Source organism: Phacochoerus africanus, chromosome 9 (genome assembly GCF_016906955.1).
Source record: "Phacochoerus africanus isolate WHEZ1 chromosome 9, ROS_Pafr_v1, whole genome shotgun sequence".
NCBI classification, from domain to species: Eukaryota; Metazoa; Chordata; class Mammalia; order Artiodactyla; family Suidae; genus Phacochoerus; species Phacochoerus africanus.
The window spans coordinates 69,113,316-69,139,813 of NC_062552.1; the positions used below are offsets into that span (position 1 = coordinate 69,113,316).

The window sequence follows — 26,498 nt, forward strand, 5'->3', positions numbered from 1 at the left end:
CACCTATGAGAGCTTCTTGTATAATCACGTGCCATTTGGGAAATGCTGTATCAAACTCCTTTGGCTCTTCCCATGAGAGGTATTTAGAGGGCTCAAGAAATTTTTTTCATTTTATACAGGATTAAGCAGAGCTTAGCCCATACTCAAAAGCAAAACTCTTTAGGAAACCAAAGGCTGAGAACATTCCTTATTCAGAAGTGAAATTCCATTGTCAGGGAAATCACTAATACCAACTATCAAGGGAAAATGTCTCATTCCTCATTGCAGGCTCAGCTAAAGTGAAACTGCTTCTTTAGTTGCTAGGAAACAACCAACTCATTATATGCCATTATCAGAACCCTGGAGAAGAAAGCTGGCATCTGCTTCACATTTGGGGATACTGGAGAATGAACTAAAAGCACTGAGACTGCTGCCAAAATCTCTCGTCTCCAGGGTTTACACTGTGACCACAGCAGGTGCTGACATCAGATTAGCCTTTGAAGTTTTCCTTCCCATACTCTTTCTAATAACTAAAATTATTTTTCTACTATCCCACATTTTTAAACTCAAAGATTCCTCATTGCAGTTTAATTATGTCCATGATGAGCACAACTTAAGGGAAAAATATTACTCAGGAATTTTAACAAATAACAGAAAAATTTTAAATTATTATTCAGAGTGAAAAGTTCTAGATGTTTATTTATGCCATTAATTATTTAAAGTCAAAATGTAAAATAAAATTGTTTTCAAAATTAGAATAAAAAGTAAAACATATTGATAAATCCACTACTCAAAAGGACATTCTAGCATTTATCTGCCAAGTTCTCCTAATTGATCATAAAGTTTAACTTCTATTTCTATGAACCAACATGCTTTTTTTGCTGTGCATTACAAAATGCATTCATGAATATATATTTATTCATCAATCTCTTCCCTTCCTTTTAGCAGATGAGGCTGGAAGGAAGTGGGGTGAAATTATGCAGATAAATTACTACACATTGGCAAGTTGAAACCATGAGATTCCCTATACAACTGCTTCTGCATCCAGAAAAATGTTATCCCTCGGTAGAAGCTGCAGACATTGATAAAAGAAGTTAACAAATCATCTTCCTTCACAAAATTACAAAGAATGATCCTGATAGAGCTCTCCCATCCTAATATAATTCTTTCCCCTTACTCTAATGCTCACCCCATTTCAAATACTCATACCTGCCAAACTCTGCTAAATAACGTTCCCTTGATCTATTTCATACTTCTATTCCCAAACAACTCAGCTATACTCCACCACCATGACTCGTCCAGCCTGATTCTCACTCACCTGCTGCAGTATGCAACATCATCTCCAAGAAAGGTTGCCAGATGGAGCAAATAAAAGTAGAGGACACTAACTCAAATAAGTTAGAATAGCAGATATACAATAAATACTTTGTAGCATGAGTATGTTCCCAGCAGTATTTGGGACATAGCCATACTAAAAAGTTATTCACTGTGTGTCTTATATTCAATCTTAACTAAGTATATCTTGCATTTTTTCTGGCAGCCCTTTTACCATGCCATCATGAGATAACTTGATCCTTGACATTTTTCTCACTTTAATAAAAACTTGCCTTTCCTCAACAATACCACAAACTCCTCAAAAAATTTTAAAAGACTGGTAGTTATATTAAAAGACAAGAAATGTTTAAAATCATTATCTAAGTTTCTAACTTAAGGAGCTAGAAAAGAAGAGCCTGAAATAAATAAAAGGAAGAAAACCATAATGGTAAGAACAGAAAATAATGAAATAATAAACATAAAATAGAAAAAATTGAAAAGGCCAAAAGTTGGCCCATCAAAAAACTTAAAACTGATAAAACTCTAGAAAGGAAAATAAAGAATAAAAAAGAGGAAAACCAAATTACCAATAATAGGAAGACAGAGGGAGGACTGCTACACCCTATATCCTATTTTAAAAGGTAATAGGCAAGATTATGAACAAATTTCATATTCTACAAAGCAAGCGAAATTAACAAATTCCTGTAAAACACAGCAAAACTGAAACAAGATGAAATTAAACATCTAAATAACAATTCGTCCTCAAAAATGTTCTTCCCATCCACACACAGCAAGGTGGGAGTGGGGGGAACACTCTGGAATTTACTTGGTAAATTCCACCAAATACAAATTTTAAACCAAAGCTAATAATCTTACACAAACTCTTTCACAAAACAGAAGTACATCCAAACTCATTTTATAAGGCCAAATTAGTTCTCACACAACACTTGAAAAAGACATTACAGGAAGAATAACTTACAAATCATTATTCTTTATAAACATTGATCTAAAACTCCTTAATAAAATACTGACAAACTGAATCAAGCAATATATTAAAAGTAATTATACCATTATTTATTGTAGTTAAAATACTATGATGGAGAATAACATTATCTCAGGAATGCAAGTTTGATTTAACATCAGAAAATCAATTTATGGAAATCACCATGTTAATAGTTAAAGGATAAAAACCTCACGATCATTTCAATAAATGAAAAAAAGAAGCATGTGTAAAATTTCAATGCCCACTCAGGATAAAACCTCTGAGCAAACAAAGAAGCAGAAAGAAGATATCTATAAAGACCTATAGCTATCATCTTTCTTAGTGATGAAATATTTAATGTTAATGTCTCCATATATGACATTTCTCTTTTACTGTACAGCTTGATAAAGAGAATAAATATCATCAAATAAGAAAAAAAAAAAAAACTGAAGACTAGGATGTCTGCTCTCACCTTTTCTGTTCAATCTTATACCAGCAGTTCTAGCCAATAGAACAAAAATCCAAGAAAATGAAATGAAAGGAAAAGATTGTAAAGAAAGAAATTAAGCTCCTTTCACACAACACAATCATGTGCATTCATGATACCAAGAAAGCTACTAAATAACTAATTAAAAACAGGAATTTGGAAATACACAAAAATCAGTAGTAAATAAACCATACACTAACAGTAAACAATACACAAATATACAAAAATCAATAGTAAATAAACTATGTGCTAACAGTAAACAATACACAAATATACAAAAATCAATAGTAAATAAACTATGTGCTAACAGTAAACAATTTGAAATTAAATACAAAAAACTCCACTTACAATATCAAAGAATATTAAAATACTTAGGATAAATCTAATAAATGAATTACAAACCTACACACCAAAAAATACATAATATTACCATAAGAAATTAAAGAAAATCTATATAAATGTGAAAAACATCATGTTCATGGATTACAAGATTCAATGTTACCAGGATCGTGATTCACCCAAAAGTGATCTATACTGATAGTTCGATACGATCCTGATGAAAATACCAACATGGAAAAAAAACACCAAAAAGTGAGTTCCCTTTGTGGCTCAGCGGGTTACAAACCTGACTAGTATCCATGAGGACTGGGATTCCATCCCTGGTATGGCTCAGTGGGTTAAGGATCCAGCATTGCCATGAGCTGTGGTGTAGATCGCAGACGCAGCTCGGATTGCACATTGCTATGGCTGTGGTATAAGCCGGCAGCTGTAGCTCCAATTCAACCCCTAGCCTGGGAACTTCCATATGCCACAGGTGAGGCCCTAAAAAAAAAAAAAAGAAAAGAAAAAGGAAAATAAAATACCAACATGTTTTTCTACACCAACTGATAAGTTGAATCTAAAATTTATATAGAAATGTAAAAGAACCTAAAGTCAAAACGACCTTAAGAAAGAACAAAGTCGGAGGACTCACACTTTCTATATTAAGCTTTCTATACAGCTACAATCATCAAGACAGTATAGCTCTACTGTAAGGATTAAACTATCAGTGAAATACAACACAGTGTCCGGAGATAGACTCATATATATATATATATATATATATATATATATATATATACATGCTCAACTGATTTTTGTCTAAAACATTAAATCAGTTCAATGGGGAACTGTCTTTTAAACAAACGGTGCTAGAACAATTAGATAAACTATTACAACGTGTGTTTTCCAACACTGAGGCAATTAATTCAATTCTGACACTATCTACCTGGAGATTAGCATCAGATCCCACAAGTTTAAGGGCTTAGCCACAAGAATGCACCCAATTCAGATGCCAATCACAAGTCCATGTTGTTACAACTGCTCCTAAACTGACTGACTATAAATCAGAGGTTCCCATGACCCTCCTCCTCAGGTTTAATTACAAGCATACTTCACTTTATTGCGCTTCACAGATACTGCGTTTTTTATAAATTTGAAGGTTGGCAGCAACCCTGCATCAAGAAAATCGATTAGAACGATTTTTCCAAGACAGCATTTGCTTACTTTGTATTGCTGTGTCACATTTTGGTAATCCTTGCAGTATTTCAAATTATTATATTTGTTACTGTGATCTGTGATCACTAATCTTGGATGTTACTATTGCAAAAAGATTATGATTTGCTGAAGGCTCAAATGATGGTTACCATTTTTTAGCAATAAAGTATTTTTTAATTAAGATACATATATTTTTAGACATAATGCTATTACACATTCACTAGACTACAGCACAATGTAAACCTAACTTTTTTTTCCATTTTTAGGGCCACACCTGTGGCATATGGAAGTTCCTGGGTTAGGGGTTGAATCAGAGCTGCAGCTGGGGCCTATGCCACAGCCATGGCAATGCCGGATCCAAGCCACACCTGCAACCTATGCTGCAGCTTACTGGCAACCCTGAATCCTTAACCCTCTGGGCGAGACCAGGAATTGAACCCACATCCTCATGGACACTATGTCGGATATGGCTCAGCTTAACTTGCTGAGCCACAATGGGAACTCCCTAAACATAATTCTTACGTGCAATGGGAAGCAAAAAAGTTGTGTGACCAATTTATCATGATATTCCCATCACTGCAGTTGTCTGGAACCAAACCAGCAATATCTCTGAAGTATGCCTATATTTTATCAGAGCAGCTCAATGAACTCACTTACATTTATGTTTATTATAAAGAGTATTATAAAGGATACAGATGAACAGCCAGATGAAGAGATAAGTACAAAGGCAACGTTCAGAAGGGCCCTGAGCACAGGAGTTTCTGACCCCCATGGAACTATAGTATACAACTCACCTAGCAAAGGGATGTATTTACCAACACTGAAGCTCACTGAATCTTGTTGTTCAAGAGGTTTTACAGAGTTTAATCTACAGCCCATCCTATGACCCCTTTCCAGTGGTCAGTATATGAGTCTGAAAGTTCTAACCCTCTAAATACTTGGCCTTCCTGGTGACCAGCCCCATCCTAAGGTTTAGGGATCCCACCCTAAGTCACCTCACTAGCATGAACTAGCAGGTGTACTCAAAAAACGGGCTCCTCAAGGATGACAAAGGACAATCCTACCATTCAGGAATTTCCAAGAGTTTAGGCACCATGTGCCAGGACCCAAGAAAAGAACAAGAATAATATTTCCTATTATGCCACAACTATGAAACAAACTAAATCTTGATCATTATCTCACTTAATACAAAAAATTAATTCAACATATACAAGCCATATAGCTTTAAGATAAAGTCATGAGAATATCTTTACAAGCTTATGGCAGAGAGGCAAAAATTTCCTAAAGAGAACATAAAAAAGTCCTAAGCATTTAAAAAAATTTTTTTGGATAAATTGGATTTCATGAAAATTTTAAATTTCAGCTCATCAAAAGGCAAGCCACAGACTGGGAGAACTATTCCTAATACATTTATCTATCTGACAATGGACTTATAGACAAAATATGTTAAAACTCTTATAACTCAATTACAAGACGAAAATGAGCAAAAAAAAAAAAAAAAAAGTAAAAGACCTGAATATACCCTGCATAAAAGAAGAAACAGCAATATCCAGCATGCACATGAAAAGGACTCAACATCACTGACCAGCAGGGAACCACAAAATAAAACCATCAGAAGATACCATTTCACATCCACAAATGTTGGCAAAGATGTGATGCAACTGGAACTTTAATGAACACTTGCACAAGTATTTATGTCAGCATTATTTGTATAATAGCCAAAAACCAAAGACTACATAAATGTCCATCAACAGAAGAATAGATCAACAATACTGGGTTATATTCATGTAAAGAAATACTACTCAGCAAAAAAAAGGACTCAACTACTTATATATGCAACAGGGATGACTTTAAAAGCTTTAGGCTAAGAGAAAGAAACTAGATACAAAAAGCTACGTGTTGTAGGGTTCCCTTTATATGAAGTATAAGAACATGCAAAACTAATTTATGGTGACAGAAATCACAATGATGGAAACTTTCTATATGGATGAAAGTTTGTTTTGTTTGTTTGTTTTTGGGGGGGTTTCTTTTGTCTTTTTTGCCATTTCTTGGGCCGCTCCCACAGCATATGGAGGTTCCCAGGCTAGGCATTGAATCGGAGCTATAGCTGCCGGCCTACACCAGAGCCACAGCAACGCGGGATCTGAGCCGTGTCTGCAACCCACCCCACAACGCATGGCAACGCTGGATCCTTAACCCACTGAGCAAGGCCAGGGATCAAACCCACAACCTCATGGTTCCCAGTCAGATTTGCTAACCACTGCGCCATGACAGGAACTCCAAATGTTCTCTATTTTGATTGGGGTATGGTTAAATAGTTATATATGTTTATCAAAAGTCATTAGACTGTACATTATAAGATCTGTGTATCCCATTATATGTACAAGTTTAACTAAATAAAATATAATAAGGGCGAGGAAAAAAAAAAACTTTAAACCAGATTCTAATTCAAGATGGCAGACTGACCACAAATATTTATCTTTCTTCTCCCCACAAAGTAATAACCAAGAAGGGACACAAGAAGAGCTTCTGGGACATTGGTATTCTATTTATCTTATCCCAAATGATGATCATAAAGGTGTTTTCACTTTGAGATAATCTGGACATGTATGATTTGTACACTCTTCTATATATATGGTACATTCAATTCTTTTAATCAGCCAATGACTCAGGTACTCTCCACAACGAACTGCTATATAGATGTTAAGGATGTTAAATTTACCAGAGGGTGGTCTGCTTTCTAAAGCAAAACAAAAACAAAAAACACTCCTTAACGAACAGGTGATTAGCACTAGTCACAGTATGATCCAAAAATGTCAGGTTTTAGCTCCTATTAAAACATGCAGATGACAAGAGTAGCCTGGTGGCTCAGCAGGCTAAGGACCCAGCATAGTCACTGCTGTGGTTTGGGTCATGCTGTGGTGCAGGTTGAATCCCTGACCCAGGAACTTCTGCATGCTGCCAAAAAAAAAAAAAAAAAAACAATGTGCAGATGACAGAAGCAACTTTACAAAAGACTGTACATCAAAAAATGCAGTCCAATATCCTAATATCTTAAAGGATAGCTGAAGTATCCCAATAAGAAATGTATCAATCTTCTCACTCTTGATGGTCATTGATATTTTGCAGTATGTTTGCTAAAAATGTATCTTCATCACTTAGAGTAAATTGTGACTTTCATACAATTTAAGTATCAGAAACTCAAATCTATCTTCACTAGACCCTCTGCCAGACTACCAAATTCCCTAAGTATTTTTTTAAGCTGAACATTTAATAAATGTTGAGAACAATGAGTAAAATCAGATGACTATAATGTTGAGAGCATGGCTAAATTCAAAAATCAAAAACATCTAATGCCAGCAATGAACACAATTAATCTATATTCTCTGACAGTATTCAGCAGTAGATTAAAAACACTGGGGTTGTGGTGGGACACTGAATGAGAATATGGAATTGAGATCTTGACCCCCGCCTCTGTTCCCCAACACTCCATCACACACATACACACACAAACACTCTGGCTCCTTCAGACTATTGATCCTCTCACCTCTGGTCTCAAAATATTTTCTTCATTTATAAAAGCAGTTACTAAATCTAACTGTGAGATTTAGGTGCAATCTTTTTGCAGCCTAATTATTTGCACTGCCAGGTTTAATCGCACTTATTCTGTGGGTAATTCTCTTTGCCCTTCAGAGGGCAGGTGCATACTTGCTTTCTCTCTTCCTGGCTCAAGGGTTAATTTGCAGAGATGCTTTTGTCACCTGATGGAATTTGAGATGGAAAAGGGTCCCTGAGATTTAAAAAGGACAGAAAAGAGAGAACTTGCACACCCCTTACTGGGGAAAGGCTATGAAGATTCTACATGCCTGAGCTGGAAACACCGACCCTTGGCCTGGTTTTCTGTGTCTCTTCTCACTGACTTGGATCTCTAACTGCCTGGTCACTGTGGAAAGTGGAAGTACTTCCACCTTCTTATGGCCATCCATAAAGCCTTAGGAGGAACTCTAAATCATTTCCTGTTGATAATTATAACACTAACATAGGAGGGGGAATATTAATATTAAAATCAGAATTCTCCTTTGAGTGTTTCCAAATTTCCTTTGACTCTAAATTTATTAGAATGTATACATGTATGTGTAACTGGGTCACCTTACTGTACAGTAGAAAATTGACAGAACACTGTAAACCAGCTATAATGGAAAAAATAAAAATCATTATAAAATTTAAAAAGATTTTTTCACAGATGGAAAAAAAACTAATTATAAACTAAATAAAGATTGTTTTAGAATTTTCCTCAAACAAAAACAGTTGACTTAATCCACACAAATAAAGGTCAAGATTACAAAGTAACTGGTACGGAGTTTCCATCATGGTGCAGCAGAAATGAATCCAACTAGGAATCATGAGGTTGTGGGTTCGATCCCTGGCCTCGCTAAGTGGGTTAAGGATCTGGTGTTGCCATGAGCTGTGGTATAGGTCACAGACATGGCTCGGATCCTGTGTTGCTATGGTTGTGGTGCAGGCCCGGCAGCTGTAGCTTCAATTGGACACCTGGCCTGGGAACCTCCATATGCCGCAAGTGCAGCCCTAAAAAGCAAAAAAAAAAAAAAAAAAAGGTAACAGAGATGGAAGGGGTGTTTTGGGGAGTATAACTGTAATAACCAACTATGAGATCTGAGTATAAGAGGGGAAGAAATGCAGCAGAGAGAACTTAATTGTGCTAAGAACACAGGAGGAGTCCAGGACCAAAGTTCAAAGAGCACATTTATCAGAACTCAAACAGCAGAAAAAAAGACATTACAATGAAAAAAGATAAGCTTCAGAGTTCAAGACATATTTCATCTATTTACTTTCACAACTAGATATCTATGATTCAAATTCTTAACCCATGGCATGGTGTCTGGCCCAACGTAAATCCTGAATAAATAAGGGGTAAGTGTTTTAAGTCAGCGGAGAAATTCAAAGTACTTACAATATTTACCTAGAACATAATTAATTATAAATTCACAGCTACTAGGAAAAAATAAAACTTATTCCCATAAATAACACATAGCCCATCTTAAGGATGAATTAAAGTTGACTGGACAGACATTATATACATAAATATGCAGCCGTAGGTACTCAGAGTAAAATAAAATTTCACTTTGTTCTGAAGCAATTTTAAATCATAAGCACCATGGTTTATATAGTTTTTTTTCTATATCTAAGGAATTTCTACAGTGCCCTTATAACTCAATATTGGTTAGCCACAATGAGATTAACCATAAATCTAAAGAAGGCAGATTACTCATAAAATAGATTTCCTTGTCTTACTGCAGCCACAACAGAGAAACAGAACAATATAAAATAAGACATTAGATTTTAGTACTCATAAGCAATGGGAAAGATTTAATCATGTGACAGTGAAATTTAGGCTTGGCGCCACATAACGCATTACAAATTCAGTCTATCAACTGGATTCTTTTGTAAAACATCTCAAGCCTGACTGCAAATTTTAATGACTCTCCAATCAGTAAATATTAACCACAGTATACCAATAATAAAATAATACTTAATGCAATTTTATTACCTGCCTTAACAGTTTCTCAATGGCTGACATTACCATAAGGCCTCTCCAAACAACTGGTGCAGTCTCTTCAACCAGGAAGCCCATGGACATGCTGCAACAGTAAACCAAAAATACAACTAATTTATATATGTTAATCAGTATTCTTCTGAAAACTAACATAAGGAAAAAAGATATGCTCACCAAGCAATACCATAATTCAAAAGAGGTCGCATTAAGTTGCCTGAAATAAGGAAAAAAAACACCTTTTAGAAGAGTAAATCTTTATACATAAACATACTGACTTTTTTCTTATCAAAGAAATGTCAAATTAAAAATATAAATTAAGCTACTCAATCTGCTACCTTTTAAATTTAAACTCAATTTTGAACAATTTAAACAGTAGATGCAACATCTAAAAATAGGCAGGGAGTTCCCGTCGTGGTGCAGTGGTTAACAAATCCAACTAGGAACCACGAGGTTGCGGGTTCCATCCCTGCCCTTGCTCAGTGGGTTAAGGATCCAGGCATTGCCATGAGCTGTGGTGTAGGTTGTAGACACGGCTCAGATCCCGAGTTGCTGTGGCTCTGGTGTAGGCTGGTGGCTACAGCTCTGATTCGACCCCTAGCCTGGGAACCTCCATATGCCACAAGAGCGGCCCAAGAAATGGCAAAAAGACAAAAAAATAAAAAATAAAAAATAAAAAGTAGGCGGGATACAGTTTTAGTAAGAAATAATTCCTCTTTGGAGTTCCTACAGCAGCGCAGTGAGTTAAGAAACTGACTGCACCAGTTCAGGTTGCTGCAGAGGTGTGGGTTCAATCCCTGGCCCAGTGCAGTAGGTTTTACTTCAGGATCCGGCATTGCCACAGCTGCAGCACAGGTCACAGCTGCAGCTTGGATTCAATCTCTGGCCCAGGAACTTCCACATGCCATGGATGCGGCTATTTAAAAAAAAAGGGGTGAGGGGAGTTCCCATTGTGGCTCAGCAGTAACAAACCCGACTAGTATCCTCATTCAGTGGGTTAAGGATGTGGCATTTTAGTGAGCTGTGATATACATCACAGACATGGCTTGGATCTGGTGTTGCTGTGCCTATGGCGTAGACCAAGCAGCTGTAGCTCCAATTCAACCCCTAGCCTGGGAACTTCCATATGCCATGAGTGCAGCCATAAAAAGAAAAAAAATTGAAAAAATTGAAAAACCAAAAAAAATCTAAAAAAGTAACAAAACTCTATTTTGTTTCTCAACATAATAAAAGCCAAATACGAAAAAAACAAAGCAAGCATCACATTCAACGGTAAAACACTGAACATCTTCCTCTAGGATCAGGAATAAAACAAGAATGTATATATTTGCCAATTTCACTCAACATAATACTGAAAGTTATAGCCATAGCAATGAAGCAAGAAAGAGAAATAAACACTATCCAAATTAGAAAGGAAGAAGTAAAGTTTTCTCTTTTCACAGATGTTATGTGTTGTTTTGGTTTTTTTGTTTGTTTGTTTTGTTTTGTTTTGTTTTGCTCTTGAGGGGCATATCCATGGCATATGAAAGTTCCCAGGCAGGCTAGGGGTCGAATTGAAACTGCAGCGGCTGGCCTAAGCCACAGCCACAGCAGCGCAGGATCCAAGTCTGATCTACAATGTATACACAGCTCATGGTAATGCCAGATCCTTAATCCACTGAGCAAGGCCAGGTTTGGAACTCACAGCCAGGTTCAGGATACGAGTCAGGTTCATTACCACTGAGCCACAATGGGAACTCTGATGTTATGATCTTATATATAGAAAACCCCCAAAATTCCACAAAAAAATCTATTAGCGCTAATAAACAAATTTGGTAAAGTAGCAGGAAACAAAGTCAAAATACAAATATCAGTTGCATTCTATATATTACCAAAGAGCAATCTGAAAAGGAAATTATGAAAATTCCGTTTATAACAAAATCAGAAAGAATTAAATACTCTGAAATTGACATGACCAAGAAGGTAAAAGACTTGCACGATAAAAACTACAAAGCAAACTGAAAGAAATTAAAGAAGACATAAATAAATATAAACACATCCCATGTTCATTAACTGGAAGACTTAATGTTGTTAAGACGTCAATACTACCCAAAGAAATCTACAGAATCAATATAATCCCTATCAAAATGCTGATAACATTACACACACAACAGCAACCCAAGCTGCTGCCATAACAATGCCAGGTCCTTAACCCACCGTGCCACAGGGAAACTCCTGGTATTTTTTATAGAAATAGAAAAACCCATCCTAAAATTCTTATGGAATCTCAAGGGATCCCAAATATGCAAATAAATCTTTTTTTATTATTATTTTTACAGCCACACCTGTGGCATATGGAAGTCCCCAGGCTAGGGGTTTGAATCAGAGCTATACTTGTAGGCCTACACTGCAACCATGGCAACACCAAGATCTGAGCCCCATTTCCAACCTATGCCACAGCTTGTGGGCATCTGAGACCCACATCACAGCTTGCAGCAACACTAGACCCTTAACCCAATAAGCAAGGCCAGGGATGGTACCTGCATCCTCACAGACACTATGTTGAGTTCTTAACCTGCTGAGCCACAATAAGAATTCCATTCAAATCAATCTTGAAAAAAAAGAACAGAGCCTGAGAACTCAAATTTCCTTATTCTAAAACTTACTACAAAGCTGCAACAATCAAGACAGTGTGGTACTGGCACAAAGGCAAACATCAACAGAAAAGAACAGAGAGCCCAGAAATAAACCCTTACATATATAATCAAATGATTTTTCAAGAGACAGTTCAATGTGGGAAAAGCTAGGAAAACTGGATATCCACATGCAAAAGAATGAAGTTGGATCCTTACCTAATACCACAAGACAAAAATTTACTCAAAATGGATCAAAAGCCTAAATGTAAGAGCTAAAACTATAAGACTCTGAGAAGAAAATACGGGGGGGGGGGGGGGCATGAGTTTCCTATCAATGGATTTGGCAAGGATTTCTTGGATCTGACACCAAAGTCACAGGCAACAAAAGAATCAACAGAGGAGTTCCCACTGGGGCTCAGTGGGTTATGGGCTCAATGTTGTCTCTGTGAGGATGTGGGTTAGATCCCTGGCCTTGCTCAATGGGTTAAGGATTCTGCATTGCTTCAAGCTGTAGCACAGGATGCAGATGTGGCTTGGATCCAGTGTTGCCATGACTATGGCACAGGCTGTCAGCTGCAGCTCCAACTTGACCCCTGGCCCAGGGAGGGAGGAAAAAAGAGGAAGAAAGATAGTAAAAGAAAAAAACAATTAGAGAAAGAAAGAAAGAGAAAAGGAAGGAAGGAAGGGATGGAGGGAGAGAGAAAGAAAGAAAGAGGGATGGAGGGAGGAAGAGAAAGAAAGAAAGAAAGAAAAAAAAACAAACAATAGACAAACTGGAGTTCAATGAAAATTTTTGAATGTCATGCATCAAGAGATAGTATCAACAGAGTAAAAAGGCAACCCACAGGCTGGGAAAAATATTTGTAAATCATTTTTCTCATAGAGATTAAAACCCAGAATACGTAGAGAACTCTTAAAACTCAACAACAATGCCGAAAAACGGACAAAGGAAGTGAATAGACATTTCTCCAAAGAAAGTATCTAGTGGCCAATAAGCACATAAAAAAATATTCAACATCACTGATCATCAGGGAAATGTGAATCAAAATTACAATGAGAGATGACCTTACTCTATTAGGATGGCTGCCATCAAAACAAACAAACAAACAAACAAAAAGAGAAAACTGTAAGAGTTGGTGAGAATATAGACAAATGGGAGCTCTTGTGCACTGTTCATTAGAATGTAAAATGGAAATTCTATGGAAAATAATACATGTTACTCAAAAAATTAAAAACAGAATTACCATATGATCCAGCAAGTCCACTTTCTGGTACATACCCAAAAAGGACTGAAAGTAGGGTCTCAGTGTCTTGAAGAGTATCTGTACACTCATGTTCATAGCAGCATTATTCACAATAGCTAAAATGTGGAAGCAACCCAAATGTCCATTAACAAATGAATGGATAAGCTAAATGTGGTATAGATATGGGATGAAATATTCAGCCATAAAATGGAAAATTCTGACATATGCTAAAACATGGAGGAACTATGAGATCATTATGCTAAGTAAAGTAAATCAGCCACAAAAAGAGAAATACTGTATGATTTCCCTTATGTGAGACACTCAAAGTAGTCAAAATCATGGAGACAGGAAGTAGAATGGTGGCTACCAGAGGCAGGGGAAAGTGCAATGGTGTTTAATGGGTAGAGAGTTTCAGTTTTGTTTTGTTTTGTTCTTCCTTTTTTTAAGGCCACATGCATGGCATATGGAAGTTCCCAGGTTAGGGGTCAAATCAGAGCTGTAGCCTCTGGCCTACACCACAGTGACAGCAACATGGGATCTGAGCCACATCTGTGTCCTACACCACAGCTCACAGCAACGCCAGATTGCCCATCTCCTGATCAAGGCCAAGGATTGAACCCCCGATCCTCATGGATACTACTCAGATTCGTTTCCACTGCGCCAAAATAGGAACTCCCGAGAGTTTGTTTTACAAGATGAAATAAACTATGCAGACAAATGGTGGTAACAGTTGCACAATATTATGAATGTATTTAACACCATTGAACTGTATACTTTAAAAATGGTTAAGAGGGTAAATTTTGTTATGCTTTACCACAAAAAAAAAGAAAAAAAATCCCCTCTACTTTGTGATCTAAGAAATTACATTAATCGCAAGAGAAAAACAATGTACTGCTTATGCTCAATACAAAACAAATACACTTCATATTACAAGAGGTTACTATAAAATAAATTTATTTTATCAAACTGTCTGTGCAGCCACATTCCCTAGTCATTCTTTATCCTATCCTACTTCTTCACTGTAACAAAGTACACTAGAAGACCTCTTATCCTATGCAATTAGACCAGTATTGTGCTAAAGTTTAAGACAAAGTCATAAAAATCTAATAGGATTACTTATTCAGATTTTATCATATGTTCTTTAGATTCTTTTCTTTAAAGAGATTGAAATTGAAAGTTGTTGGAGTTCCTGTTGTGGTGCAGTGGAAACGAAACAGACTAAGAACCATGAGGTTGCAGGTTCGATCCCTGGCCTTGCTCAGTTGGTCAAGGATCTGGCATTGCTATGAGTCGTGGTGTAGGTCGCAGACACGGACTGGATCTGGCATTGCTGTGGCTGTGGTGTAGGCCGGCAGCTGTGGTTCCAATTAGACCCCTAGCCTGGAAATCTCCATGTGCTGTGGATGCAGCCCTAAAACAAAATAAATAAATAAATAAAAATAAAAATAAGCTGTGCATAAAATATATGGGTTTATAAAAGAAATACATCGCTGAATGCTATTCACTGGATCCCTACACAAAGAAGAAGCTATAACTCTTCCTTAAAAGATCAGCGAATAAGTACACATTTTTATGTTCCAAGGTAATATAAAATGTTTAGGAACATTTATTCCTATTATTTACTCCTATTTTTAGTCAAATTTCTAATGCACAAGAATTTTGTCCTTATTCTTACCTTTTATATTAATAAAATGGGAGTTGGGAAGTAAATAAACTATGAAGATTACACAGCTAATTTATAGCAAAAAAAATCTACACTTTTTTTTATGGTTTCCCTCTTTTTTCTTTTTCTGGTCTTTTAAGGGCCACACCTGTCGCATATGGACGTTCCCAAACTAGGGGTCAAATGAGAACTGTAGGTGCAGGCCTATGCCAGAGCCACAGCAACACAGAATCCAGCTGCACCTATAACCTATGCCACACCTTTCAGCAATGTTGGAGCCTTAACCCACTAAGTGGGGCCAGGGATTGAACCTGAGTCCTCATGAATACTAGCCAGGTTCTCTACCACAGAGCCACAACGGGAAATACCCCTCTTTAATTTCTGATTGAACTAACAAACTCAATCTCCTCCAGAGCTAATTTGGTAACAACATTCTTTTCCACATAACTTTGTCAATCCTTTCCAAAGCATCCAAGTTAAATTTTCAGAGTAATAACTTTGCTCTATTGTGCTCTGCACTGTTTTCTCCTTTCTATTTCCTTCAATACCATACTCATGCTCATTAAAAAGTCAGGCCATACTATAAAATTATTACTAAACATCAATAATCCCCCTACCCTCTCCCATTTCTTACTCCCCAGAGCCAACAACTCTTTAGAGACCTTTTAATGTCTTATGTTGAATTAATCTAAGGCTTACAGAGAGTTGCAAATGTAGCAAGCATTTATATAAAAATAAAAATAAGCTGTGAATAAAATATACAGGTTTATATAAGAAATACATCACTTAACGCTATTCACTGGATCCCCACACAAAGAAAAAGCTATAGGAGTTCCCGTGGTGGCGCAGTGGTTAATGAATCCGACTAGGAACCATGAGGTTGCGGGTTCGGTCCCTGGCCTTGCTCAGTGGGTTATGGATCCGGCGTTGCCAGGAGCTGTGGTGTAGGTTGCAGATGTGGCTCGGATCCCGAGTTGCTGTGGCTCTGGCGTAGGCCAGGTGGCTGCAGCTCTGATTAGACCCCTAGCCTGGGAACCTCCATATGCCGCGGGAGCGGCCCAAGAAATAGCAACAACAACAACAACAACAAAAAGACAAAAAAAAAGAAAGAAAAAAAAAAGAAAAAGCTATAACTCTTCCTTAAAAGATAAGCGATTTTTTTTTTTGCTTTTTAGGGCCACACCTGCTGCATATGGAAGTTTCCAGGCTGGGAATCAAATCAGAGCTACAGCTGCCAGCCTACACCACAGCCGAAGCAACGCCAGATCCAAGCCATATCAGCAACCTACACCCTAGCTCAAAGCAACACCAGATCCTTAACCCACTGAACAAGGCCAGGGATCAAACCCACATCCTCATGGGTATCAGTCAGGCTCGTAATGTACTGATGCGCAAAGGGAACTCTGGTAGTAAGATTTTTAACTACTGATTCCATTTTTTAAATAAGCATGGAATAATCTATATATATTTTTTTCCTGAGTCTGTTTTGGTGGTATATATTTTTCTGCGAATTGTCTATTTTAAGAAAATTTCCAAATGTATTGGTAGAGAGTTGTCCAAACATTTTCTCATACTTGTTTTTTATTTTTTTTTTATTTAATTTTTTGGGTACCCCGCAGCATATGGAGTTCCTGGGCCAGGGATAAGATACAAGCCACAGTAGCGACCTACACTGCAGCTGTGGCAATGCTGGAGTCTTAACCCACCGTGTTGGGCCGGGGATCAAACCTGCATCCCAGAGCTCCAGAGACACTGCCAATCCTGTTGTGTCACAGTGGGAACTCCTATTGTCTCATATATGAAATCATGGTCTCATCTGTCAATTTTCTTTTTTTAATTCTAACATATTCAAAGAGCTTCTCTCTTTAAAAAAACGAAAACAAAAACAAAAAGCAAACAAAAAACCCTACCCTACCAGGCATTTGTCTAATTTATGAGGTTTTGGGGGGTTTGGGGTCTTGGTTTTTTGGCATTTTGGTTTTGTTGGTCCTCACTACTGTATCTTTATTTTCAAGTGCATTGATTTCTGCTCTTAACTACTTATTTCCTTTTACTTTCTTTGGGATTATTGCAATATTCTAACTTCAGTTAAATAGTTATCTTACTTATTTTCAGCCTTCTTTTTTCAATATAAACATTTAAGACTATTCACTAATCTCTAAATATTATTTTAGCTTTATCCCACAAGTTTTCACTTTCATTATTTCTTCTTTTGACCAACTGCTTAAAATTGCTTTAAAAAATAAAAATAAAAAAATAAAAATAAGTTCTCAGCAGTGGCTCAGTGGGTTAAGAATATAGCATTGTCACTGCAGTGGCTTAGGTTGCTGCTATGGCGCAGGTTCAATCCCTGGTCTGGGAACTTCCACATGCTGTGGGCACAGCCAAAAAAAATTAATAAATTTGGAGTTCCCGTCATGGCGCAATGGTTAACAAATCCAACTAGGAACCATGAGGTTACGGGCTCAATCCCTGGCCTTGCTCAGTGGGTTAAGGATCCAGTGTTGCCGTGAGCTGTGGTGTAGGTTGCAGACGCGGCTCGGATCCCACGTTGCTGTCGCTCTGGTGTAGGCTGGTGGCTACAGTTCCGATTAGACACCTAGCTTGGGAACCTCCATGTGCCGCAGGAAGTGGCCCTAGAAAAGGCAAAAAGACAAAAAAATAAAATAAAATAAAAATTAAAACTGCTTTTAATTTCCAAATGCGTAAATTTTTTAAATTACCATTTTGTTAAGAAAAAAAAAAAACTTCTAAATCAATTGTGTGGTAATTACAAAATGTGGCCTGAACAATAACTGTCTTTGAAATTCACTGAAACTTGCTTCATGGGTTAGCACATAGTCAATTTTTGCAAACATTCAACAGGTACTTGAAAAGGATAGTCTATATATGGCCATCATATCAAGTCTATTTATAGGTAATAATTCTTTATTTTCAGTAAGACTTTTGCTTTAAAAGTCTTTAAAGTCTATTTTGTCTATTAACATATTCACTTTCATTTTGTCTGATTTATCTTTTCTGATTCTTTAACTTTTAAGCTGAATGTATTTTTATGTTTTAGGTACATTTCTTATAAATAGCTTCAACCCATCTAAATTTTGTTTTGTTTTATCCTGCTCTACAATATTATTTTTTTAACTGGAGAGTTGTGGCTCAGCAGGTTAAGAATACAACTAACTAGTACCCATGAGGATACAGGTTTGATTCCTGGCCTCACTCAGTGGGTTAAGGATCCAGCATTGTCGCAAGCCTCGGTGTAGGATGCAGATGCAGTTTGGATCCAGTGTTGCTGTGGCTGTGGCATAAGCCAACAGCCACAGCTCCAATTTGACCCCTAGGCTGGGGGCTTCCATATGCCACAAGTGCAGCCTCCCAAAAAAAGAAGGGAAAACAAAAGAAATTTTTGTTAATATTCCATGTAACATTTTAAGGTATGCTGTCACAGGAAGAACCAGAAGTGGAAAGCTGCCATACTGCCATAACTAGAAGTGGAAAGCTGCTGATTGTTATACAGTGATCTTATATTCCTTAAGATATCTAATAGAACTCTATTTTCACATAGTTTTCTGATTATGTTTTTTTAACTTTCTAGGTAGACAAACATATTACATGAATTCATGACAATTCTGTCTTTTCCCTTTTCACCATCAATTATCCTTACTTCTTTTCCTTGTTTTAGTGCGCAGGTTACAATCTGTAGTTGCAATGGTAGCCTTATCTTGTTTTTAATGTAACATGGAAAAGATTATACCAAAATGAAATATGAGAATACAAGTATTATCTATTCACTTACTCTTCCACTTGAAATAGATTATCTAAGTAGTCTGATTCTATTCAAAACATGGGCTTGGTGTCCCCGTTGGGCTCAGCGGAAACAAATCCGACCAGTAACCATGAGGTTCCGGGTTCAATCCCTGGTCTTTTCTCAGTGGATTAAGGACTTGGCGTAGCCATGAGCTGTGGTGTAGATCGCAGATGCGGCTCAGATCCGGCATTGCTGTGGCTGTGATGTAGGCTGGCAGCTGTAGCTCCAATTTGACCCCTAGCCTGAGAGCTTCCATAGGCCACTAGTGTAGCCCTAAAAAACAAACAAACAAAGAAACCAGGGGCTTGAAGGTCAAACTGGAATTGGAAATGGAAACTAGGTGTTATGGACTAAATGTGAACTCCCCCCTTAAATTCTTATGTTGAAATGCTAGCCCCACTGTGATGGTGTTAGGAGGTAGCACCTATGGAGTTGATTAGGTCATGAGAGTGGAGCTCTCACGAATGGGATGAGTGCCCCTATAAAAGAAATCCCAGAAGTTCCCGTCATAGCTTAGTGTTAACAAATCCGACTAAGAACCATGAGGTTGTGGGTTCAATCCTTGGCCTTGTTCAGTGGCTTAAGGATCCAGCGTTGCCGTGAGCTGTGGTGTAGGTCACAGACGTGACTCGGATCCAGCTTTGCTGTGGCTCTGGCATAGGCTGGCGGCTACAGCTCCGATTGGACCCCTAGCCTGGGAACCTCCATAAGCTGAGGGTGCAGCCCTAGAAAAAGACAAAAAAAAAAGAAAGAAAGAAAGAAATCCCAGAGAATTCTCTTGCCATAAGAGGACAGAATGAGAAGATGATTATCTGTGAACCAGGAGGGAGGTTCTCAACAGACATTGAATCTGCTGGCACTTTGATCTTGGACTTCTCAGCCTCAAGAACTATGAGAAATAAATGCTCTTGGCCTAAGCTACACACAGCCTATGGTATTTTAGAGCAGCCTGAATAGACTAAGACACTGGGATAATCAAAAGTCTTTCCACAAAATTGAAAATCAAAATCTCTAAGACTGTAAAAGAACAATCTTTAATCTACTTCATTAGTATGCTAAATCTCAATCCAGAGAAAATATGTACTTTAAATATTCCTTGTACTTTAGTGAAAAATAAATTGCAACCCAAAAGCTCAGCAATGTGAGATCCATCACTATGTAAAATGTATTTCTTCCAAAAAAAAATTTTTTTTTAAACACGTGGCTGCAGCGTTCCCATCGTGGCTCAGTAGTTAACAAACCCAACTAGTATCCATGAGGATCCAAGTTTGATCCCTGGCCTCCGTTAGTGGGTTAAGGATCCAGCGTTGCCGTGAGCTGTGGTGTAGGTTGCAGACACAGACTGGATCCTACATTGTTGTGGCTGTGGCGTAGGCCAACAGCTGCAGCTCCAATTTGACCCCTAGCCTGGGAACCTATATATGCAGTGGGTGTGGCCCTAAAAAGACAAAAAATTAAAAATAAAAATAAATAGACATGTGGCTGTACCTGCAGCATATGGAAGTTCCCAGCCCAGGGATCGAACCAGAGCCACTGCAGAGACAATGCCAAGTAGTTATGATGTGAATTAGAGAAGTCCTATTTCTTCAAAATTTAACAGTGAAAAAATGTACACTGAAACTCCTAAACATGTATGGCATATACATTAAAGAGAAAGTTAAAGGCACATTCTTCACCATCTTCTCCTATGTATTAGTAAACAAAATTGATACTGTCTAAAAGTATTTTACTTTAATTAATAAAATTACCAGAATAGAATGTTGGCATAGGCTGAAGCCATACTTTTAGATTAACAGAGAAAGACTGAACAGCTCATGACTACAGATACAAATTACTTTCTTTGCCCTAGACTTTTATTTACAGAAAATGTGTACAGCAATTCCTCCACGCAAACCTGATTGGAAAACTAACAAAATGCTATTGAAGGTTTATATTAAAACATTGAAATCCACTGCGCCATAAGTAATAGTGTTTTGAAGAAACCATCATTAGCTGAACTTACCATGATAAAGATCATTTTTTCCTACCTCCCCTTATCTTCACAACAGTTCATGCTCTGAAGCATAAAAGATTTCTACTGTTAAGTCAAACTATTTCAATTGTCACAATGCCACTTTCAGAATGAATGACACATTGCCACGTCCTCCTCAGTCTATTACAAAAAGTTTTATCATTTCTAACAGGTATGAATTTAATTAATGGATTATATGTCACCAGTGAAGTTCAAAAAGATTTAGAGACTACTTTTATATTATAAATTAATTGTCAAGCTACAATAGACACTATGACCATGTCAAAATGAAAAGCTAGGTAAAAAGGAAATAGGCATGAGAAAAGCTGCTTTAAACCTTTCTATTAAAGTTAATAATAGAATAATGATGGAGTTCCTGTCGTGGCTCAGTGGTTAACGAATCCGACTAGGAACCATGAGGTTGCGGGTTCGATCCCTGGCCTTGCTCAGTGGGTTAAGGATCTGGTGTTGCCGTGAGCTGTGGTGTAGGTCAAAGACACAGCTCGGATCCCACGTTGCTATGGTTCCTGGCATAGGCCGGCAGCTATAGCTCCAATTAGACCCTTAGCCTGGGAACCTCCATATGCCATGGCTGCCACCCCAGAAAAGACAAAAAGACATAAATAAATAAATAAATAAATAAATAAATAAATAAATAAAGTCAACATCATTAAATGTTCCAAGGAGAACTCTGATCTAGAATCAGGTCTTCTTTCTGTAGCAATCCATTGTTCATGAATCAGCTAAACAATGGACATTTCAATTTACTTGGTATCAGCAATAAACCTGAAAAATCTCTGTACCTTCTATTCCGTTCTCTGACTGCAAAAATAAAAGAAGTGTATTAAATATAGTTGAACGCCAAGGTTCAGGAATATACATCTTAAAAAATTATAACTTGAAATCATGTAACTAAAGACATCACATCCATTTTTTTTAATGCAGAGTGTAGCCAAGAATACACAACCTCAGAGTTCCCATTGTGGCTCAGGTAACAAATCTGACGAGTATCCACGAAGATGCCAGTTTGATTCTGGTCCCAATCAGTGGGTTAGAGATCTGGTGTTGCTATTAGCTGTGGTGTAGGTCACAGATGCAGCTTGGATCTGGCATTGCTGTGGCTGTAGCTTTGGTCAGCAGCTACAGATCTGACTGAACCCCTGGCCTGGGAACTTCCATATACCGCACCTGCGGACCTAAAAATACATATATATATACAACCTCATTTCATGAGTTTCAAGAAATACTTAAAAATAGAGTCAAGTAAGTAATAAAACTGTTTTATAAAAACAAGCCTTTATCCACATATTCATGAGAAGACACTCCAAGGTGCAAGAATCTTTGGCAAATAAGAAAAGATATTCAATGAGAATTTCACAATTTCACTTTCTCACCAGCACTTTCCTATTCCTTTTTTCTTCTTTCTGAAACCAACATTTATTTCTCAGAAATCAGATGCAAGAAAGGGACTGCTCCACTACTGTTCTTCCAGGAGAACTTAAGAGTGGCAAGATGAGACAAAGTAGGTCCACCAATTAATAGTACACAGGAAAGGTTTAGAATACCCTCCTTGTTTACATAGAAGAAAAGAAAAGGGATTTAGAGAGAAAGTGAGTAAAGATGAGAATAGAATGGGTCAAAATTCAAGTGCCAACCTGGACAGCCCAAAGGCAACATAATAATACTGTAAACAGAGGTGGAAAGTGCAAATAGAATATTATGGAATGGAGCAGAAAGTAAGACTATAAAGAAAATTCTTCTTCAATGTTTTTACAATTATATACCTATCACTCTTAGCATTAAAGCTTCATTATTCTTCAACATACTTTCCATTTTTGTACCACCTGGAGCCCTTCCCCAAAATCCACTCATCTCAGAACTGAAAGATGTTCAGACACGTCTTTCTTAAAATTAAACATTTTTTCCCAATTAAAAAACTGCCCCTTTCTTTTCCAACCCCTCCCTTCCCCAATTAAAATTCTCATTTTCTAGTATAAGTTGTTTCCATTAGGAAAAGAACCTGATATAAGTCAACCACATTGAGAACTTAAGGTTTGGAGAAGTTTTAGAGGGTTTCTTATTTTTTCATTTTTGTTTTTATTTGTTTTTTGTTTTTAGGGCTACAATCTCAGCATATGGAAGTTCCTGGCTAGGAATTGGAGCTGTAGCTTCTGGCTACAGCCACAGGCACAGCAACGCAGGATCAGAGCCATGTCTTCGACCTACACCACAGATCATGGCAACACCAGATCCCCAACCCACTGAGTAAGGCCAGGGATGGAACCTGAACCCTCAAGGATACTAGTTGGATTCATTTCCACTGCACCACAACGGGAACTCTCCATTTCAGTATTTTTTTAAATGGAAGCTGCTCCCTGGAATATAAGTGGGAGAATTATAAGAGATATTTTTGAACAAGGGAGATTATCTCAAATTCTTATTTAATCTGGGGCTAAAATTTACTTCATTCAGTTAACCAGTCGGCAGATATTTACTGCGTAACTATAAATAAGGAACAGAGGAATACACTTGGCATCTTACTTCTGAATCTTGTCAATTTATATGGCATAGTTTAACAGAAAGAAGTGAAAGGAGGGCTAGAAAAAAATAGGTGATAACAGGACTATAGGTAAGGATGATAAATACTTTCTTTATATACTCCAACATCCCATACACCTCCATACCTAAGGTCACCTCCTGCCTACTTTACATCTGCCTTGGCATCACTAATTGAACATACCTGAACACTAATTGGTCACATTTTTTTCATGCTAAAACCAGGTATGGATCAGAATTTTTTTTTCAACATCATGTTCCAGATAACCAATTGATACGTAAGATGAAAACTATGTGTTATCTCCAAGCTAAAGGAGTAGTCAGACATCTGTGAAGGAAAAAAATTTAACATGACAGAAGGAACCACTTACACTCAGTCTAGAATAGTATCAAAAATAGCAGCCATGTGCCATAGAGCACAGCATACTTTACAGATACTGTATTTCATTAAATCCTTGTAACAATCCTATGAGGCAAGTACTATTTCCATTTTACAGCTGAGGAAAGTGGAAGGCTATCCCCAGCTTCCTCTCTGCTTAGCTAAAGCCCTTTCTTACACGGCAGCCTCCAAACCAGCTTGGTATAACCATTCCCTCTTCTAATCTCCTCTAGCACCTGATACTTAATAAATGCTACCTGTGTGACCCATTCTCTTTTTCGTGCTCTATTCTGCCTCCTCAATAAATACCATATTCCCCTTCCCTAGTATAGCTGGTACTGAAAAATACAAGTTTACATAGTGGCCAAAACAATTTTGTAAATAGCTCAATTGACAATAAAGGAAACCTATACACTCTATATTTGGTCACCCAGGCATTTTTAGTACAGTAAGATACTATTTATTATAGTATTTTGAAGTTAGCCACTTCAAGCTGGGGCCTTGGGAAGTTATCTTCATATGGCATATGAAGTATTTATATGTCAAATTTCATATAGAGTAGGGGGAGATCAGAAAACTAAACTGCACTGCCCAAAGTTAAATAGCTAGCAACAAAAGCAGTAAGGATTTGAGTCTAGGCCTCGTTCATCCTAAGTCCCATATTTTTTCCACACACATCTCCAAAGAAACAAAGTTTAAAGTCATGCCAACATACATGAGTCAGAAGATAACACCCCATTGGAAGGTTAGCTACTGTAGGAGCAAATTTTCCCTCAATTGCTTGATGATGCCCATGTAAGTTCCCGGAAATGATCTAACAGGCTCTGATACACAGTTATTCTATAATTAATGTAAATCATCTTTTAAGTCATCTTTTAAACTCAGGTTAATAAGCTGAATTTGCAGTTGACTGTGTTTGGTTATTTTGATATATCTTTTAACTAAATGTCTGTAATCCCTATCTTTCTGTTTTTGATTTTTGTTTTTTTGTTTTTTGTCTTTTTTCCATTTATTGGGCCTCTCTCACGGCATATGGAGTTCCCAGGCTAGGGGTCTAATTGGACTGTAACCACCGGCCTACGCCAGAGCCACAGCAACTCGGGGTCCAAGCCACGCTTGCAACCTACACCACAGCTCACGGCAACGCCGGATCCATAACCCACTGAGCAAGGCCAGGGATCGAACCGGCAACCTCATGGTTCCTAGTCGGATTCGCTAACCACTGTGCCACGACGGGAACTCCTATCTTTGTTTATACTGTGACATTTCCAGCCTTCTTATCAAATTTATATAAAACTGGTTTTCTTCTATTAGCCCTCCTACCTTCTAAAAACCTCAAATTCATCTGTAAACAGCAACAGTGAGCTACAAAGGACTCAGGAGCTGGGATTTGAAACATACTAGCAATACACACCCACAAGGCATAATAAAAGCAATAAGCAGGAAATTAGCAAAAAAAAAATTTAAAAATTAAAAAATTACCAAAAAAATTGGCAAATTAGCAAAATAGGAGTGACATACTAGGACAAGAAAAAGTTATCTTAGCCATATGACAGATAATAATAACTAAAATGCCTATTAATGCGTATGTTGTGAAGCAATAAAATAGTCTAACCATAAAAAAATTAGACAAAATTATGACTGCCAGAATTTAAAAAATTAAGAACACAGAATACAATAGAAAAAATAAATACACGTAAAGCCAAAGAGAAAACTCTGTACAGTCTTTACACCAGTGCGGTTAAAGGAATTACATTAAATTAAGTTTGTTTTAAGAGGAAAGGGAAAGATACAAAATAGTGAAAACCTATTTTAAGAAGACTACTGTGGGAGTTCCTGTTGTAACTCAGCAGTAACGAATCCAGCTAGCATCCATGAGGACGCAGGTTTGATCCCTGGCGTTGTTGTAACTGTGGTGTAGATCAGCAGCTGTAGCTCTGATTTGACTCCTAGCTTGGGAACTTCTATATGCCACAGGTGCAGCCCTAAAAAGACAAAAAAAAAAAAAAAAAGAAACTGAAAGAAAAAATTGACTTAACAACAACAAAGCTCTAATAAAGATATAACTAAGGAATATAAGTAAACACAAATTACAATAAAAACATAAAAACTTAAATAAAAGATAATACATTTATAAATATTCAAGCACCAACTCGTTTCCATAAATACTTTTTGTTTGTTTGGGGGGGGGGGTTGGCCACATCTGCAGCCTTCTAAAGTTCGAAGCCAAGGATCGAACCAGAGCCACAGCTCTGACCTAAGCCACAGCAGTGACAATATCAGATCCTTAACCTGCTAAGCCACCAGGGAACTCCTCCATAAACATTTTGTATATACAATAAAAGCCTTACTACC

General features: G+C 37.3%; 1 protein-coding gene across 3 annotated transcripts in view; it reads right to left on the reverse strand.

Moving 5' to 3' along the window:
- The window catches only part of NUBPL (NUBP iron-sulfur cluster assembly factor, mitochondrial), a 220,595-nt gene that overhangs the window by 127,714 nt on the left and 66,383 nt on the right, over positions 1–26,498 (reverse strand). For all 3 annotated transcript variants that reach the window (XM_047794980.1, XM_047794981.1, XM_047794982.1), the window contains 2 exons: positions 10,048–10,087; positions 9,868–9,958 (listed from right to left, as the gene is read on the reverse strand). In XM_047794980.1, the coding sequence (XP_047650936.1) occupies positions 9,868–9,958; positions 10,048–10,087 (131 nt within the window). The remainder of the gene's footprint in view (positions 1–9,867; positions 9,959–10,047; positions 10,088–26,498) is intronic.